The 18,702-nt window shown below is 41.3% G+C and overlaps 1 protein-coding gene across 1 annotated transcript in view; it reads right to left on the bottom strand.

Moving 5' to 3' along the window:
• LOC123981983 (ephrin-A5b-like) overlaps window positions 1-1,037 on the bottom strand; it is a 94,835-nt gene extending 93,798 nt beyond the window's left edge. Inside the window, exon 1 of the mRNA XM_046067275.1 lies at window positions 158-1,037. Within this exon, the coding sequence (XP_045923231.1) occupies window positions 158-282 (125 nt within the window). The 5' untranslated portion in view covers window positions 283-1,037. The remainder of the gene's footprint in view (window positions 1-157) is intronic.
• Between the last annotated feature and the right edge of the window lie 17,665 nt (window positions 1,038-18,702).

The raw sequence follows: 18,702 nt of genomic DNA, 5'->3' as shown, positions 1-18,702 counted from the left end.
CAGACTGCACATCCATTCACTCAACAGTGAAACAACTGTAAACCGAGAAGAGTGCAGCTTCAACCGGGTAACGTGAAGGGTGAAGTCAGCCGCCTCCTGCGGGCGGAGGGGCCCCTGTGTGTGGTGCGTCCCTTCGGGGAAGCGGGCGGCTGCTTACCTGGGGTTGGTCCGGTTCCAGTAGACGGCGTAGCGGTCGGACACCACCTTGGAAGCCGGGTCCTGGCCGTACACACACATCCCAATGATGAGGATGAGGAAGAGGATCATTTCCACCTGCGGCATATTTGCTCTGCAACCCCGACGAAGCCAAACTGATTACAGTCCCTCCTCTGGTTCAGGTTTAAAGATTCTGATGGACGCGGTGGTGAAGTGTGGGGATGAGAAGGGATGAGAGTGAACTTCACGCTTTCCCGCACAGACGTTGCTCTCTCCTCGGTATCAATTACAAAATTAAAGCTTAAATGTCTTTCTTCAATGAAAACAGCGGTTTCTTGTCAGTCAGATAGATTGCTTTACACCAACCGCTCACTCTTGAATGAAAACCAGTTCTACTTAAAGAAGTGAATTGATGTTGAAAATCCACAACAATTCTGCCTGCGCTACGAACACTCTCCCACCGGATCAACTCCGCTCCGAGCAGCGAACAGTTTCTCCAACTCACATTGAATTTCCCAGAGAGGATCGCAACGTTGCGTACGAACTGGGGAAAAAAAGAAAATCTGAGAATAAATGTTCCACAATGCAAAGATAAAGCAAGCAGAAACGCAGTCCTTGTGCCGCCGCTCTCTCCGGCTCAGGATCTCTCCTCCTGTTCGCTTTGAATCACCAAGACGCCAAAAAGAAACCTTCAGCTCCGCTGAGCCCTCAGCTGCCCGTGCGCCTCTGCCCTGTCGAACAGCAACGCACTCAGTAAATCAAAGCTCCGCCGCGCGTAAACGCACACAATCTCCGGGTTAAATGTCCCCTGACGACCGGCTCTAGAAGCGGTGTTATCAATGTGGAGGAACCAAACCAAGTCAGCGATCTGGCTCCTGCGGCCATGCTCTCCCGGACCAACCCCCTCCTCCCCCAATCCCTCTCCACCCCCCCAACTCCCTCCTACTGTGCCAGCCGGGGCACACTGCAAAGAAAGAAGGAACAAACTGTCTCAGAGACTTTAGAATATTGTTTTATCAAATTACACAAAATATTGTGTTGAAAGAGCTCTGCTTTGTTTCCACTTCGTGATGCTTCACGTTTTTATAGGCCGCAGAAAATCCTTACAAAGCGGATCCGTCCCCCCCGAAAGAGGCAATAAAATATTACCAATCCCTGTAGAAATCCACATACTTGTTTACCGCAAGGAGAGGCTGTCATGATCAACTACATTCTTATGGGATTATGAGTGCAGCCGCTGCTAAGGCTGTTTGTTGCTGCAGATATTTCTTGCAGTGTACAGTTTCACGGTCGCTCGGTCTCATTGGCTTGGATTTTGAATGACGGGCGTTTCGCTTACAAAAACAACGTCCCTCCTCATGGGGGGTATCTGTGCTTCCCAGGCCAGCAGACAGATCCCAGATCATTTCATCACCGTGCTGCACAACAAGCTCCTTTCATATGCTTTATTTTGGCTTAGCAGTCATGAGCTCAATCTGTTTCAATTCCTAACATTTGTCCATTTAAAATGCTATAAAACAACTTTTATTCTAATGTGCCATAACCAACGTTCAGCTGTTTTATGACTTTACTGACATTTATTATCTCCTCAGTAAATGCTGCTGTCCCAGTGTTCTGTCCTTCCTCAAGACAGGCCGCAACTGGCTTCAAAGCAGTTCTCAACATTGCCTTGAAACCAGTGAAAGTACCTCAGCTAGAAGAGTTCTCACTTGTTTGGGGGAAAACAAAATTTTCAATCTGCAGTAAATGACCCGAGAATAGCCACATATTTCACTGTCAGCACAAAAGCAAAACTGCTTTAATTTCTTCTAGTTTGCTATTTCATGTATTTTAAGCTATTGTTGTTTTTTTTTTTAACTGCCCACACATTTGTCTGACTTAAAAACTTTGCCTCCCTCAGGTTTCAGGGCTGTATCTTTAGTGCGCTGTGCGGTGGTTTGGGTTCATGACTCAGTGCGCCACGTAGTGGTGGTCATGGGAAAACCATCATGAATTGTGTGAGGATCTGCAAGGTCTCTTTTACAGGAATTCAATAGGCAGGGAGAACTTGAGCTGCTCCTTTGTTTGGATGGAATTATTAAAAGTATTTAGACTACATAACGTCACCAAATGGAGCTTGCAGATTGCACATTAGTGAGTCACAGCCGGTACAGACAGACTTCAGCCTGGTAGTTGAACTAATCCTGCTCATAACAACAGTACCACTGAGGAAGCTCGTATAGGGCCGCTGGGCTCAACAGGAGGAGTGTAAACTTTACAGAGACACTGAACTGCTCCTCAAACTGCGGCTCCTGTTCACAAACAGCCTGATTTATTCCACCTTAACAGGCGCTTTGAACTCCATCTCGCCTGGTTCAGAGTTCCTCCATCTCTTTAGCCCCTCCCTTGATGCCACAGCTTGTTCACTTATTTCAAAACTATTGAGCACAACATGAAATAGCTTCTATAGAAGCAACAGTTAAATGGACGGGTAGAAATACTTCAAATGATGGGGTGTTTTATTTTACACAAGCTCAGGGGTGATCACCTGCAAAATGAAGTGAAATAGAAAGGGCATCAGGTGGATAAGACATCAAATGCTTTATGTATATCATATAAAATGCTTTATTGCCTGTGACTGAGTGGCACAGTGGGTAACTGGTCCACACTGCTACCTCAGAGTAAGACAACTTCAGTAGGTTTGTATCCAACAAGGACCTTTATAAAATGTGCGCGTTAGCTTCATGCGTGGCTTTTTCTCCAAGTAGTCCTGTTGCATGACCACTAAATGTCTCTGCCTGTAGCTTGGTACTGGACAGGCAGCGTACAAACGGTTTATCTTAAAAGGATGGGGGGGGGGGGGGGGGGGGGGGGGGTTCAAAGAGCTTAACAGACACATATAATGTATTCTGGTGAGAAACCCTGAAGGTAAAAAAAAATGTTTGTTTACATTAACAGCTGAGGGGTTAAACTGTTTCATAAAGCCTAGTCAGAGCTGATGAGATCGTCAAGTCTGGTTTATTTCATGCCTTTGAAACACAGACCTGAGACATAGTGCACTGATGACATCAATTCACAGTGAAGAAAACTGACGTGTAAGGACAAAACTGAGATGTTTGCAGCCACAGAGCAGCATATGTTAAACATATAATATCAAGAGTAGTATATTGAAGCAAAAACTCACATAAAAACAAAACAAAACTTTCAGTGCATGCTGTAGACTAACTCTCAGCTCAGTGTGTTAGAGCACTCTGGCTTTGGTCATGAGGAGTCAAGTCTCACATGAGAAATGTGAGCATGTATGAAAATGTATTAAAGTAGGATAGTGCTGTGATGAAATTAGACAGCTTTGATAGGACTCCAGTCAGTTGATTTATTTTATAGCAAGAATATAAGATAATTTCAGAAACTTTTCAGAAACTATGGCTCTCCATCAGTTGGACTCTGCTACTCATATGGCGGCTGTCTCTTTCTTTAATTGTATTTAAGTGACGTTTAAAGAGAAAACATGTGGTGAAAGAGCCATGGGTCAGTTTTATATTAGCTTTAATATTTCATTCCAGTGTACTTCGAAAGATTGTCAGATTTTAATTGCGCAATCGTTCATGTCAAAATGTTATAAACTTGACATGTACTACAAATGGACTCACCCTTTTAGTACAGCTGTAAAGATGAACCATCAGGGAAGAACTTTGGACACTGTGTTTCAGTCCAACAGATTAAATGTACCACTAGTTAATCCTGAGGTGAAGCTAAGCCTGAAAACTAAACTGACCTGGTATAATTTTCCTAGATAATTTAAAGGTCAGACTCATTTAAACCTCCTTTATGAAACAGAATTTCCTTAAAACAAGCCTGGCTTACTGTAATATAAGCCTGGTTTCACTGGTGATCTGGCTTCATGAAACACCTCTCTGTACTTGTAGCTGCCCCTGGAACCACCTGTCCATACCCGCACCTGCCTAAAATAAAACATGGAAACCACAGTGACATGCACCTGCTGTGCACCGTGAATCCGCAAACCACTAGTGAGCGAGCTGAACCCAAACCCAGTAGCATCACGATCATCTCCCTGTGGGCTTTGTTTACAGTAAATCCACCTCACACCGTGTTTGTCTGGATGTCGTGGTGAGGTCATTGCATCTGTGTCCTGTAAATGCATGAATGTTTATACATGAAACCTGCAGGTCTGAGCGATTTTGTGTGTGTGCTCTTGAGCTTGAGTGCACACTTCTTTTGTGTATGTGTGTGTGTGTGTGTGTGTGTGTGTGTGTGTGTGTGTGTGTGTGTGCATGTCAGACTGATCATCCACCTCCCCCAGACTAATCCATGAGCTATAATCACCTCATCTCCCCAGCTAAAGTGCCTGTCCTACTTCATTTACGCCTGATATACGTCTGTGTTCCCCAAGACAATGGAGTCATTATAAATAAGGGTCAGTGAGGCTGCCAACACACAGCATTGCATCCTAATGATTCTCATGGCCTTATGAGTCCACTGTCACATGCATGAAGGAATGAGATCTCTTCATGAAATATATATCACACCCTGTTTTACCTCAGGACACTGCATCCCAGACTTAGTCCTACGGCGAAGCGAAAACAAATCGGAAAAATCTGCAGCTCTCATCGCCCGATTTGTTTTTTCCTGTTGTTTATGAATGCAATCTGTAATAAACCGGTGCCTTCAAAGTGCCACTGAGTATTTATGTTGTGACACAGGCATTACAGCCCATCAGTCCTCTTTCATTAGCAGCTGGTAAACAGACTGTAATCACGTTCGGCTCCGCAAAGAAAAATCCATTTCAATATTCTTGTACTGAGATGTAAATGAAATTGTTTCTTTTTCTTAACACAAGTTAAATAACTACTGTAACCACTCGATTTGTTTATATTTTGTTGATTCATCTTAGCTTTGTCAAGATTTCACCACCATTTACAGTATCTTTTAGTGCTACACACACTTGGCATTAATATGATGTGCAGAAAGCATTTTTGAATAAAGACCTCCATGAACGCCCTGTCCATGGGGAATCAGAATGTGCCAAGTATTGGAGTCAGTCATAGAGCCACATGGCAAAAATTAATTAAAATCTGCAATAAATCCAAGGATATTTCTCAAAATACACATGTCAGAGTACTTGTCTTTTCTCTAAATTGTGATTATTTTTCTGCTCAGGATTATTGTTTTTTCCCTTCGTATTTTTTTCTTTTTGATGGTGCCTGATCCTTGGATTGGTTGTTGTCTTTTGGACACATGTACTGTATACACTGTATGAGTGCTTGTTATCACTTTTAATGTGAAACAATTAGCCCAAAACATAGTTACTTAATACAATTACCATAAGCTGATTTTACAAGTTACTTTGGCGTCACATACTTTTCTCAGAATTTAAACTTCTGTGCTACTGTTTTAGTTTATTTTCTGGCTTTTTATCAGAATTTTCAAATGAACTGTTATACTGTATGTTTTATTCAATTTGGCCCCATAGAATACAACATACCGATTCTAACTGGAAGACGTCATATTTAGAGGGGGACTACAGATGGGGCTATGCTTGTAACAAACTCGTACTACTTAGTGTTGTCCGACCACATCTGAAGGCAAAAGTGTTGATAGATGTTTCAAATGACAGGGTAAAAAGTTGTGTGAAGAATTAAAAAAAAGCACTTGAGAGAGTTTAAACCCTGCCTACTTTCTCACGTCTGCTCACTGGGCCAATCAGATTCCCACATTAGGAAAGAGACAGAAATTGTCAAATGCAGTCCCCAAAATTCCAACAGTGGAAAGGTGTCAAGGGAGGGGGTTCAAGACGAAACACACTGGGTGCCTTTAGTCACACAATGTGATTACAGACAACAGGATATCTAGGGGGATCTAGGGCAACTGTGGCTCAGGGGGGTAGAGCGGTCACAGACTAAAGTGCAATTTATAGTTCGGTGTCAAATCGACGGCGTAGCCTCTGCATAGCCCCCTACCCTACGCCGTAGGAGACGGCGTAGCCTGACGTGCACCTCCTCAAAAATGTAACTACATGTCGAGTCGACCGTAAGCTCTGTGATTGGTTGGCTGGGTAGCCTTGCAATGCCTCCGAGCTGACAGGAAGTTCCTGTGCTTTGAAGTAACTTTTACTAGCGGCCAAAGCAGCGGCTTTCACTAACAGAATGTGATCCATTCGGTCGATAACATTTGAAAAGGCTACACCAGCCGCACGTTTACAATTTTACCCCGATTCACGTTAGCGGAGTGCTAAACTGGAAGTTAGCCTGATCGGCTAGCCTACAGCGTAGCTACGCACGTAGACCCTACGCAGGAGTATAAATCAAGCTTAACCTGCTTTGATCCCCAGCTCCTCCAGTCTGCACGTCAAAGTGTACTTGGGCAAGACACTGAACACCAAATTTCTCCCCGTGGCTGTGCCTCTGGCGTATGAATGGGTGTAAATGGGTGAATGTGACGTAGTGTAAAGCATTTTGAGTTGACGCAAAGACTAGAATGGCGTAAAATTTGCAACTTAAATGTGATTTACAGTAATTTGTGCATGGAATTTAGGCAAAGATTGTTGTCCTGGTTAAAAAAACTTGTTGGTTTAAAAGGTCAACGCTGCTTTGAACAGTGTTCAAATTTTGTTAGTGCAAACTATGACAAAAGAGTATCACCATTTTTTCTTCATGATGAAAACAATACTAAAACTATAAACAAAGAAGCAACTTTGAAAAACAAGAATGTATGTGTGAAAATGAACTATTTATTGTTTTAACGCAAAGTCTGACTGAATGACCTGCATGCATCTAGAGAATCACACACTGAAGTACAACGGCATATTAGAGCCATTTTATAGGTGAAAAACAATATACAGAGCCGGAGGGAAGGGGCAATACTAGATTAGATGAGATTAGAAAACTTTATTAATCCCTAAAGGTGAAACTCAATTGCCAACAGCTCACATCAAACAACATACAGCATAAACAGAAAAGACAACCAGTACGTACAAAGAGGACATGAAGTAAAAAACAATGCACCCATGAAAAGCCTTCTGAATCGTGATTAGAGGTAACAGTTTGCTACAAATAGGACCAGCTGAAAAAACTTAAAATCAAATTCAGAAATGTTCATCAAAAAATCTAATTGCTGTTGGAATAAAAGATCGTCTGAGCGGTTCGGTAGAATGGGAGAAAAAAACTTAAAGTCGTAAATCAATGAGAAATAAATGTGGATATTCTCTGAGATTAAAGTCATAAATTTGCAAGAAAGAAACTCGTTACATAAAATTTTCGGATGTGCTTGTGTTATTAAAAGCTCTGTACTCTGTTAAAGCAGGCTTTGCCGATGTTATTAACAATGGTCATCACATATACAAGAGAACCGTCAGCCTAAATGTTTTAACCAACCTTCAAACATGACTCATATGAGCGTATCCTGCAATAGCGCCCCTACCAGTGGTGTTCCTACCAATGCTTCCAAAAAACGGCAATTTCGAACTCCATTTCCCGGCGCCTTTAAGACTAACATAGTTAGCTAGCTAACGCTACTTAACTTTATTAAATAAACTAATATTTTGAACGCTGGTCTCCCAGGTGAATGGCAGCTAAGTTGCTATTGTTTCACCCAACCCACCACCACCGGAGTACAACTTTATGGATAGTTATAATACGTGACCGTCTTTGTCATGTGTTTGCATGCCACTGCCACGTTAAATCAACGATTCGTAATTTTGTGTGGCTAGTTCTGTGGACAGGCTCCATATATAAGCTACATTCACTAGCCAGAAATTAGATAATTTTTTCTGTTTAAAAGCGTTCAAAAATTGGGGAAGAACTGCAGACATTTATAAATTGACTAAGATGTGACACACACTTTCACATGGCTTTGCTGCAGTCCTGCAACTGTCTGAAAGCTCCACCTCTTCTCTTGTCTAGACTGACCTGTCTTATATTATTAATGACATTGTTTTTTTCTCTAACTATTACCCTTCTCCCCCAGTTATGTTTTTGGTGTGTTTTTTTTAACTTATAATGGCCCTATTACGCCATTGTACTGCAGCGTAGCTCCTGATTAGTTAAACATTTTTGTCCACCACTCCAAAATATCACTTGTTCTGAAGTTGATTTAACTCTTTGACCTACTGCGTTAACGTTAATAATGTTACTTTCAGTCGGCTATGTTTTCTGATGCTATCAGAAGGAACGGGTGCCAGGATTAATGTTGGCAGATGTTTGCTAAAGAAATATCATGACATTAATGTTATCTGACGTTTTAGTTTCTCCAACCAAGCAAAACCCCGACAACAAACAGTTTACAACAGAGTAAACCTACTCCTTACCACCATGTTTCCCCAGCCTTAACCAAAATGTTTCAGTGGCCTAAACTTTACCCCTTGCAGGCTGTGGACACAAAACTCAGTCTCTGGTTTCTCCTGTGCCCACCATCCAGGGAACTTCATTTCTGTCTGGATTCCCCTCACTGGTAGTAAACTTTATCCATGAGCTCCTACTGGCTGATATCAGTACTTGTTTTTATAGATGTTGAAGTTGCAAACAACTAGTGTGCAAAGGCGTGATGATTCATTATCACTTCCTTCCATTCTGAAATAAAGTGTTTTCACATGTATTACATAAACGCATTTTAATATACTGCCATCATGAGCATCTGTGTTCCTACCTCAGCCACTAAGTACTGATCTATCAATACATTTAAAAATGCAATTAGTGACAGATCATTTACAGTGCTGACTATATTGCAGTTTGTACATACTAAAAAACATCACATCATTTTCACATCATACCCATTCCCTTTAATTTATATTTTTATCTAATAAAAAGGAAACTGACACCACACCTACCTGCTTAGCTTTTGGGGGAGTTAAATATAGTTAAAATGAGAAAGGATAAATTTAGGTCACACCTGCTCTGGATAAGTTTCTACAGTTTTTGGTGCACATTAGACGCAAACTTCACAATCGTTTTCTTACAATTGCATTTTCTGGAAGATCAGGCTGGGTTTCCGTTTAAAATTAATGAAAGCTTGCTGTGCTTCTTTTTCTTTCCTCAAAGCCCAGAGTGTGCTGATAACCTGTCTGCATTGCAAATGAAAGCCTGTTAATGGTTCTGGTTGCTTAACATTCTACAAGCTCTTCTCTGCTAGTTTTCAAACGGTTTTCAAAAAAGAACAATATACAGGTCAGCTATAGTTATCGGAATAAATTGTGCGTTAGATACAGATTGATCAGTCATGTACTTTCTGTCTATATCTTCTCCTCTCACTGTCCATTTGACTTCCTTTTACTTTCACCTCTTTTCTCTTTCCCTCATGTTCAGACTGCTTGTAATGTTATCGCCATCTCCTCATGGAAAAGTAAATGTTTATCTCTCCCCCAAGGGAGCAGTTTATTCCTCTGTGGCTCCTTCTTCATCACTCTGTATAAAACTCCAGTGTGAACCTTCACAGCTGGCCTTGGACATAGATGTTGAGGTTAGAAGAAGAATAGCCTCTAATAAAAGATTTGGCCACGGTGAAAAATATACAAATTAAGGTGAAATAGGAGTTGAGAGAGGAGGGGTGTGAGGAAGATGCACGATGACAGGCTGACATAGATCCAGGAAGACGTGGGAGGTCTGAGTTATTCCTGTCAAATCTGCGCTCGTAGGTCTGTGTGTGGCACCTGGTTGAACTCTCTTTGTATACATGACCCCTGCAAACACAAATACACAAACTGACACTTGCACACAAAAGCCAAAGAGTTAGTGTAAGCTCACACAAAGACAGGCAGACACACACACGCACACACACAAACAGTTCAAATGTTTTTATGGATAAAAAAACTTCTCTCCATCAGTGTTTTCATAGTGATGTTTCCCCACATGTAGCTAAGTAATGTCTGTGACCCATGGAGCCTGCCCTGCTTAAAGTCATTCAAATTGAGGGCTGCTGACACTGGAATGCTAGCTATGTTGGTGGGGGGGAGGTGCTAACCAGATTTGTACATTTATACCAGTGGCGTGCACAGAGGGTGGTGGTGGGGTGAAGTGCCCCTTCTTTTGTAGTCTTTATATAACCGGCATATGTCTTTGTCTTAATGAGACTGCTTCATGCTTTATTTTTGCCCTTCTGTCATACTAAGAGTGTACTTGGGTGGCCAAATGCCCTTCTGGTAAGCCAAAGTGCATCTTTGCATGACCAAATCAGCCATCACATATCTTGGCCCTAGCGTCATTCCTGTTGAACAAAGCGCGCGTGTGATCAACAAAAGTGCTCTAACTGGTCAACCATAATGTCTCTATAGTTCATAAAAGTGCCCCCGAATGCCTTTGTGTTCAGATCCAATTGCCACTTCAAGTCAGCCCAAGCGCCCATCTGGTCAGCCAACGTGTGCCTTCTAGTTAGCCCAGGTGCCCCTCTCGTAAAACAAAGTTGCCCTTCTAGTCAGCCCAAGTGCCCATGTGGTTGACCAAAGTTCCCCAAGTGCCCCTGTGGTGGAACAGTGTACTTCTGGTAGACCCAAGTACTATGACGGTTGACTAAAATGCTCCAAGGTGCCTCTCAGATTGAATTTAGTGACCCTCTGTACACCTTCTTGTCAATCAAATTGCTCTCTAGTCAGCCCCTCTTGACCAGTGCCCCTAGTCAGTGTTCCTGTGGTCAAGCCCAGTGACCTTTTAAATAAGTGCCCCTGTGGTTCACTCAAATCCCTAATCCTGTACTACGAGGAAAAGGTGCCCTTTTTTTATTCCCCCCTTGGCCCAGTTATGTTTGAATCTTAGTCACAGAATCTGTGCATGCCACTGATTCATGCAGTTCATGTGGAGGCAGCCGTTGCCAACCCAGGATTGGATCTCTTCAACCTCATTCGAGAGCTGAGAAGAGTCACAGCTGTGGGTGACTGCCCGAAAGACTAAATGAGAGGGTGTTATCCGAATCGAAGCCAAACCTGCCTCGGGGGAGTTATACACTGTGGAGGCAACGGTCCACTGCTCATCTGCTCAATGATCTGCCCTTGTTGCCCTTTCAATCAATTCACTCACTCCCATTCATATAACACAATTTTGTCTGTCTGAAATTAGCTTATTTCTAAAATTGTAGGAGTTGAGATTAGATTTGGGGACAGGAAAAAAGACAGAATGGAAAATTGATAAGAAAAAAAATATTTACATATATTGAGGCATATTTTGTAGCCATTGCCTAGGTCTTACAGGTCTAAACAGAAAAACATCATGTACAGTATGATGGACCTGTGAACAAAAGCAGAAATCAGCTTCACGAGAAATTAGCCCTTAAAGTAGCTCTTTGAGTTAATTTGATTAATTATACACACAGCACTTGAACCTCTTAGTTCTTCAAATGAAAAGGTCTGGAATTTAGCTTAGTCAGCTTTTATTCATTAGCCTTTGATCTGAGGTATTTCAAGGTGAAGTGGGAATTTGATCATAACAGGAAATTGGGGAAATGTAAATCAGACTGTTAAAACAAATCATTCATGACACTGTATCTGATCTGAAGCCACTGATCGAAAGGACTCATCAGCTCATGTGTCTCTGCCGGATCATGCATTGGTGGGTCAAGATCTCGACCTGAGAGGGTCATGGAGGGGACAGGGGACAGGAGCATGAGGGAATACATTGTCTGGCTCTGCTTCCGACAGATATCTGATCCCCCTCGGGGAAGATCTGTGTGAAAATGAAACAGACACTTTTCAATAAAGCTGGTGGCCTTTAATACAGGCTTTGAAAATAAATTACTTGTGATGTGGTCAGCCTGGGGAAGACCAAAATCAAAATGGAAACCTCTAATAATCTGAGCAGACACTCAATAACACAAATAAACTACTGAGATATGGAGTGTTGATGTACTGTAAGTATGTGATACTTCTAACTAAGTGACATTAGATTCAAAAATATCCAGGGCAAGAATTGGGAAACAAACGGATTTTTCCTACAATACTACATTTCATAAAGCCCAAGTAGGCATATTGAAAGAACTTGTTTTGTTTGACCAACATTCCAAACCCAAAAAACTTATCTAAAAACTATCATAAAAAACTATATGAAAACTATAAATTCTGAATCGATTCTTCTTCAAGACTATAACTCAAGTACAGTTGCTTTTCACTATGGATACAGCAAATATTCACATTTTGGAAGCTGGAACCTATGAATTTTTGTCATTTTGTTACAAATCCGTTAGGCACAGGAACTCAAAACTTTACCCACTTGTAAACCACATGTCAAAGCGTACTTTAAAATATATGTGTAAAGCCATAATTTTGGCTTAAGTGGTTTGCCAAATAAGTCCAAATTTTTTTGTATGTGTTGTATGTATCATACAGTATATGTATCTGACCAAGCTTTGCAAATAAACTCCCATTTTTTCCCCAGCAAATATCCACACTATAAAACTCCTTTTGGAGTGGTTTTGAGCTAGGCCTCTTAGTTCCTAAAAAAGGGAAATCTTCATACAACAGTATACAAGGATAGGTTAGACAACAGTGTCCTTTTAACTTTGTCAATTTGTCTGTTTCAAAATGACAATGACCTGTTGTACAAAGCCAGCTATATAAACAAATGTTTTTCCCAGTTTGTGTGGAAGAAGTTGACTGACCTGCACAGCAGCTAACAGTATCATGTACACCCATATGCTGAATGTTGCCTCAAGAGAAAGTATATCTTGTTTAAAAGCGTTGACCTAGTATTGTTTCTGTATTCTTTCTCGATTGCTCTGTTGCTAAATACATCGGTGCACCACCTCTGAGCGCTAAATGCTAGTTAATGAAAAATAGAAATGGATGCAGCTTATATTTTCCCCCTGGACTTCCCCTGACAAAGACCCTTATGTGGATTGAAACACGATTTAATCTAATCCAAGTTGTCAGCGGAACTCTTCCTCATTTGTACGTATATCTGTGGCTTGTTTGGTTCAGGACCAAAAATGCCTCCACTGCATCCTGTGAGCAACCAAATCATCATGAAACTGTCAAACAGCCAACAGGAACCAGCTGCCAGGTGTAGCACTGGTGCCATTTCAGCGATTGGTGGGACGTGTGGTAACACAGACAGTTTCAAAGATCATCTGGAAGCAGTCATCAACATTTACTGACATTTCTCTGCTCTGTGGAAAAATAAATGGATGTCTGGCAGGTGGTTTGTTGAGATGTAGCCTATACCCACACAACAAACAAAAACACAGCTTCATAGTGTCGATGTGCAATTTCACAAATATGAAAACCTGGCTACAAATGTGAAATATTTGTTTTTGATTCATACCCGATGGTGTTTGGACCCCCCAAAAATGAACATTACTGCATGTGTCATCAGTGTCCTTAACTTTCAGCTCAAGTTATTTTCTGGACAACTTTTACATTTCATTTACATTTTCCAGTGGAAGTTATCCAATTTCAAGACAAAACTTTTAATATAACGGCATATTTAAACATCTCCTCACTGAGCTAAATCTAAAATATCACTGCTCCACGTTGGGCACACATGCATAACTTGTAGATGTTATTACACCGCAGCTACTTCACAACTCTCTGCTTCTCCTAATTAGCAGACAGCCTGTGGAGAAGTGTGGGGCTGAAGTGACTCTGCATTGGCTGTGGCTGGTAATGATGGATCACACGCGTCTGTGCCAGCCCAGCAGAGCGGCACAGCCAGGACTCAGTGGAGAGAAAGAGATGCAAAATATCTGCATGTTAGCCACAAATTCCATCTTGTTGGTGAGTCGAGGAAACTCTGTTATCATCTTCGACTTCTTAAAAAGTTTTAAAGACTCATAAATTAGAAAAGATATGATTTATGATGAGTGATCTGATAAATGGGAGGCTTCTGAAACAAGTAAACTGTTGCACCACAGTCTTGCTAAGAAAAAGTAGCATTTTTGTGCCATTTCTTGGCACAGTGCCAATTGTTTAGAATGTACTGAATATATGTTCAATTGGTGCAGTGAAATATGCTACAGGAGGGCATTGCATGTTTTCTATTTTTTATGAAAAATGTGGATCTCCATCAGAATCCAATTTAATTCCCTCAATTGTTACACTAGGAGGTGGTACAGAGAAGTTCATCTGCATGTTCTTTGTGGTAAACAAGCCTGGTTTCGCTCCTTTGTTAATGTTAGTATTTTATACACAGGTCTGAAATACACACATGCGAAAAACAGGACCAATAGTAACAACACCTGGAGAGATGTCAGAGCAAGGGGGGTGCAGTGCCCTGAGTGGTTAGGGTTCAGGGCAGTGCCCAGGAGGTGAACTGGCACCACTCTAGCTACCAGTCCACACGCCGTGTCTGTGGTCCGAGCTGGACTCAAGCCGGCAAACCTCCAGTTTCCAGCCAAGTCCTTACAGACTGAGCATATACGCATATCAGCAAGGAATGCATCACAATATATTGTTCTTGTTCCAGGTGCCCCTTTTATACTTTGAGTGCCTGCCCTTCCAGAGGTCTCTGCACGGCCCTGATACAAACACTGCTCTATTTACCTGATCTGTATACTTGAGGCATTTTAAATAACGCTATATGTGTCCTACACAGGTGTCTTACAATTTACAAAAAAAAAATAAGGACAACTGTGTGTGCACCTTAATAGTGTTCTAATTTTAACTAAATGTCTTAGTCAAAATGAATTGTTCAGACAAAATTGCAATTCTAAACATAAAGGGATATTTGTATGAATTGTATAAACTTGTATGAAAAAAAGATCAAGGCTTGAAGCCAAGAACCAATTTGAAAAATAAAACATAATTAAGGCACTCTCTGAGTTCTGTGAGTACTTTAACTTCATTGGTGCAAACAATTGAAAAATTAATCATCTAAAGGCTCGTGCAGACTACACAACTTTCAGCATTGGCCGATGGCTGTGCTGTTCACACTACACAACTTGCCGTCTTGTGACAGGGAGTATTGAAGTCGTTGTGGCATTCACACCACATGATTGATCAGTGACAGGGGGTCACACACTACACATGCTGACAGTGGCTGTGTCACCCGACGCTGGTCTCCACACCACGTTTTGTCAAGAAAACACAGGAAATGACGCGAACCTACACACAAAACAGCGGTTGATTGTTATTATAAAACTAGCAACTATGAAGACAAAGAATATGGGTGAAAGAATGGATTAGCAAACACAGGTAGCAGGGATTGTCTGAGCTGCAGAGAGAGCTGGAGGTGAGTAAAAAGTGTTTTGTTGCTAGATATCTGGCAGACATCGTTAATGGGCAGTGATGTGTCGGGGAGCCGTTTTGATGCGTCGTCGAGCAGTTCACACATAACAACTGGCGACCTCCGATTGACGGCTTATTTAACTCCGATCACAACTTGACGGTCACCGAGCTTGCCGAGCGGCAAATCGGGCTAAAAGTCGTGTAATGTGAACTAGGCTTTAAACGTGTTCAAAACTTAGTATCAGCAACAACAACATAGATGACCTGACATCCCCTGTTTCGGGCTGTACATGTTTTGTTGCTTTTTAGACTGCAAATACTTTATTACTTTCTTGGATAGACTGCAGCCAATACATTTCTCAGTCAAGTAATCAAAATTTTGAATAAAATGAAAGCAATTCTCTTATTTTAACTGAAAAGTAAGATTTAGAGACTCATTATAAAGGTGTGGGAATGCTTTCAACAAGATCTTTTGGTTTGTGTCTACTTTTTATTCAGCAGTGCTGCTGCATTTCAAGACGATCAAATCTGAAAGCATATTTGCACTCAGTCCTGCATGATGATACCCCTTTGACTGAACACCCTCTCAAATGGTGCACTGGTTGCAGGTATGGCCAAGACTCTTATGGCCACCTGATACAGTTGAGGAAAATCCTTCAAATGCCTTCTCCAAAACCCCAGACAGTTCATCTGATCTTTTATCAGATGCCGCTTTGATGTAGTTATTTGCTTCTGAGCAGCCACTGGTGTTCACACGCTTTCTGTTTACTTTTGTGTCTGTCGCCTAAAAGAAGCTTTGGCGTCTTAGACTGGGCTCTTGCTCACCTTTTTCCACTGCTGCTCTCAGGATGTGGGAATCTTTCCATCTAATCTAAATTGCCCTGTTAAGACAAAAGCTGACCATTAAAGCTCACTTTGTACCTTTGAGGGACCATTCAAGTCACATCAATGTGACGATTGATGGCAGTTTCCTACAACAGCCCCAACAAAAATGAAACACATTTATCTGAGTGAGGGGAAAAAATAAGGAGGAGAAAATCACAGAGCAAATTGTTAAACTCCCAAATGAAAACATCTTTTGTGCCTCTACAGTCAACTCTGCTGGGAAAAAGTAAGAATAAAACCCCAACTGCATTTGAAAAGATGTGATACAAGTAACTGTGATTGTGAAAATAAATAAGAAAGGGGGACAAGATAAGGTTAGGAAGCCCAGGTAACTGTTGTGTTTACCAAAATATGTCTACTCCTGACAGTAGGCAAGGGCCTACTGTTAGCTCTAGTTCTTCAGATTTATGAAACCCCTTTTAGACACGCTGCTTGTTGATAGGACTTCCACCAATTTTACACATCAAAGTCTGTTTACAGGTAATATAAAGCCTATTGTGGCTGTAAGTGATGTTACTTGAGACAGCATCAGTTAGTGCTGAAGATAATAATCCAGGGGAACATGCTTATTCTCATTCTTTTCGAGATCCAGATGATTGATACCTCTCATGTCTGTCCTAATTAAATATGAAGCTACAACAAGCAGCCAGTTAGCTTAGCTTAGCATAAATACTGGATGCAAGGGGAAACAGTTAGCCTGGCTCTGCCCGAAAGTAACAAAATCCATTACCAACAAAGCTCACTAATTAAAACATTAACTTGTTTGTTTAGTCTGTAAATATTTTTGCCTAGCAACTGCTCAGATCCAGCTTTAGAAAGGTGCTAATAAAGGACTTTTGGGCAGAGCCAGGCTAGCTGTTTCCCTCAGTTTCGGGTCTTTGTGCTAAGCTAACCAACTTCTAGCTGTAGCATCATGTTAAATGGACAGATATGAGTGTGGAATTGCTCTTCTGATATACCTCAAATCAAAATAAGCTTATTTTCCAAAATGTCAAACTTTTGCTCTTCAGTAGTGAAATAAGTTTAAAATCCATGCAGCTTGTGTGAGAACTGATTAAACTCTTTTTCCATTAGACTTCTCAACTAACTGCGGTTTTCCAGCAGTACCGCTTTCTCCCAATATCCAGGCACCAGACATCATGCTAGCTTTGTTTTTTTTATAGCACTTTGCAAAGCAAAATAAATACTTTATTTTTATGTATTACACAAGAAAGGTCATGCTTAACAGAGGAGTGGAGGCTCCTGGCAGCAAATCACTTTTTTAAAGCTTTTGCTCGAGGACACTGTGAGTGACACATTGATTGCTGTAAAGATGAAATGTGTGATTTCCAAGTCACAGGATGCCCTCGGTAGCTATCAGATCCCCCTGCTGTCACAAGTGGACACCTTGGTCTCATTCATTGTCTTTATTTCCCTGCACAGACACTCATCCATCCTTCACCAGTCCCCTTGAAGGAAGATTTAACCTCTAAAGGTTATGTATTTGTTTAGTTAATCTCCTTTACAATCCTGAAGGCACTTGCTGGTGAATTGTCAGCAAGGATTATTGTGTAAATCTGCTATGGGCTACTTGGATTGGAAGCAGGGGTCACAATTTTTGAGGAGAGGTCTCTTGACTAAAATCCTGAATGATTACAGTGAAGAGTTAAAGACATTTTCACCACCTTTGACCTCAAGAAAGCAAGTCTAAAAATACCAATTTTTCCTATTCCTACAGAAACTGACACTTCGACATTGACATTTACCTGACAGCAGGAATACACAAAGTGAGTGAATTCCTCTCAGTCCCTGGTTTGTGTCACACAATGTATGTGGCTGAAGTGATTCGTAGAAAGGTTGAATGGGAGCTGGCAGTGATAGCTCAAGGTAATCTGCGTTTCATAGCATTGGGGTGCCTGGTTATTGTAACCTTGTCATGACAAAACAAAGGATTCTCATAATGGACAAAACTGAGCTGGGTTACAGAGAACAGAACTCAGTCATCCCATCTACAAAGGAAGGTTGGTTGTGGGGAAACATCAGAGCAGCAGCATTGTCATATTTTTGTGCTACCAGATCAAAGCACGATCCAATGGTGGTGATGATGATGATGATGATGATGATGATGATTACACAGATGAAATTAATCTCTATTGTCATTTTAGCGGAAACAAAGGCAAACATTCATCATCTTTCCTGTTTTCTCCTGTTGCTCTTCCCATAAACCACATCTACATGTGTATTGATTGTCTTTGAATAATAATAAGCTGTGGCAACTTCTTTGTCAATGATGCAAGAGTGCTCATCTGTGTCTCCATTACACCAGTTTTTAAAAGGAAAGGAGCTGCAGTAGGGTTCAATGCAACTATGCATCTTCATATCTAAATCGCAGTTGCAAGGAGTGGTAGTGCAGCACTATCAACCGTGTCACAGGGCAGTCAATCATAAAATATTGTCAGGCATGTCATGATTATTATGGAATCCAAAAGTGTTCAACATTAGATAAAAATATGTTATGAAATAAACAAACATATAAATAAATTGTG

The sequence above is a fragment of the Micropterus dolomieu genome, linkage group LG13, assembly GCF_021292245.1.
Source record: "Micropterus dolomieu isolate WLL.071019.BEF.003 ecotype Adirondacks linkage group LG13, ASM2129224v1, whole genome shotgun sequence".
Lineage (NCBI taxonomy): Eukaryota > Metazoa > Chordata > Actinopteri > Centrarchiformes > Centrarchidae > Micropterus > Micropterus dolomieu.
This window is presented reverse-complemented; position numbering and strand designations above follow the sequence as displayed.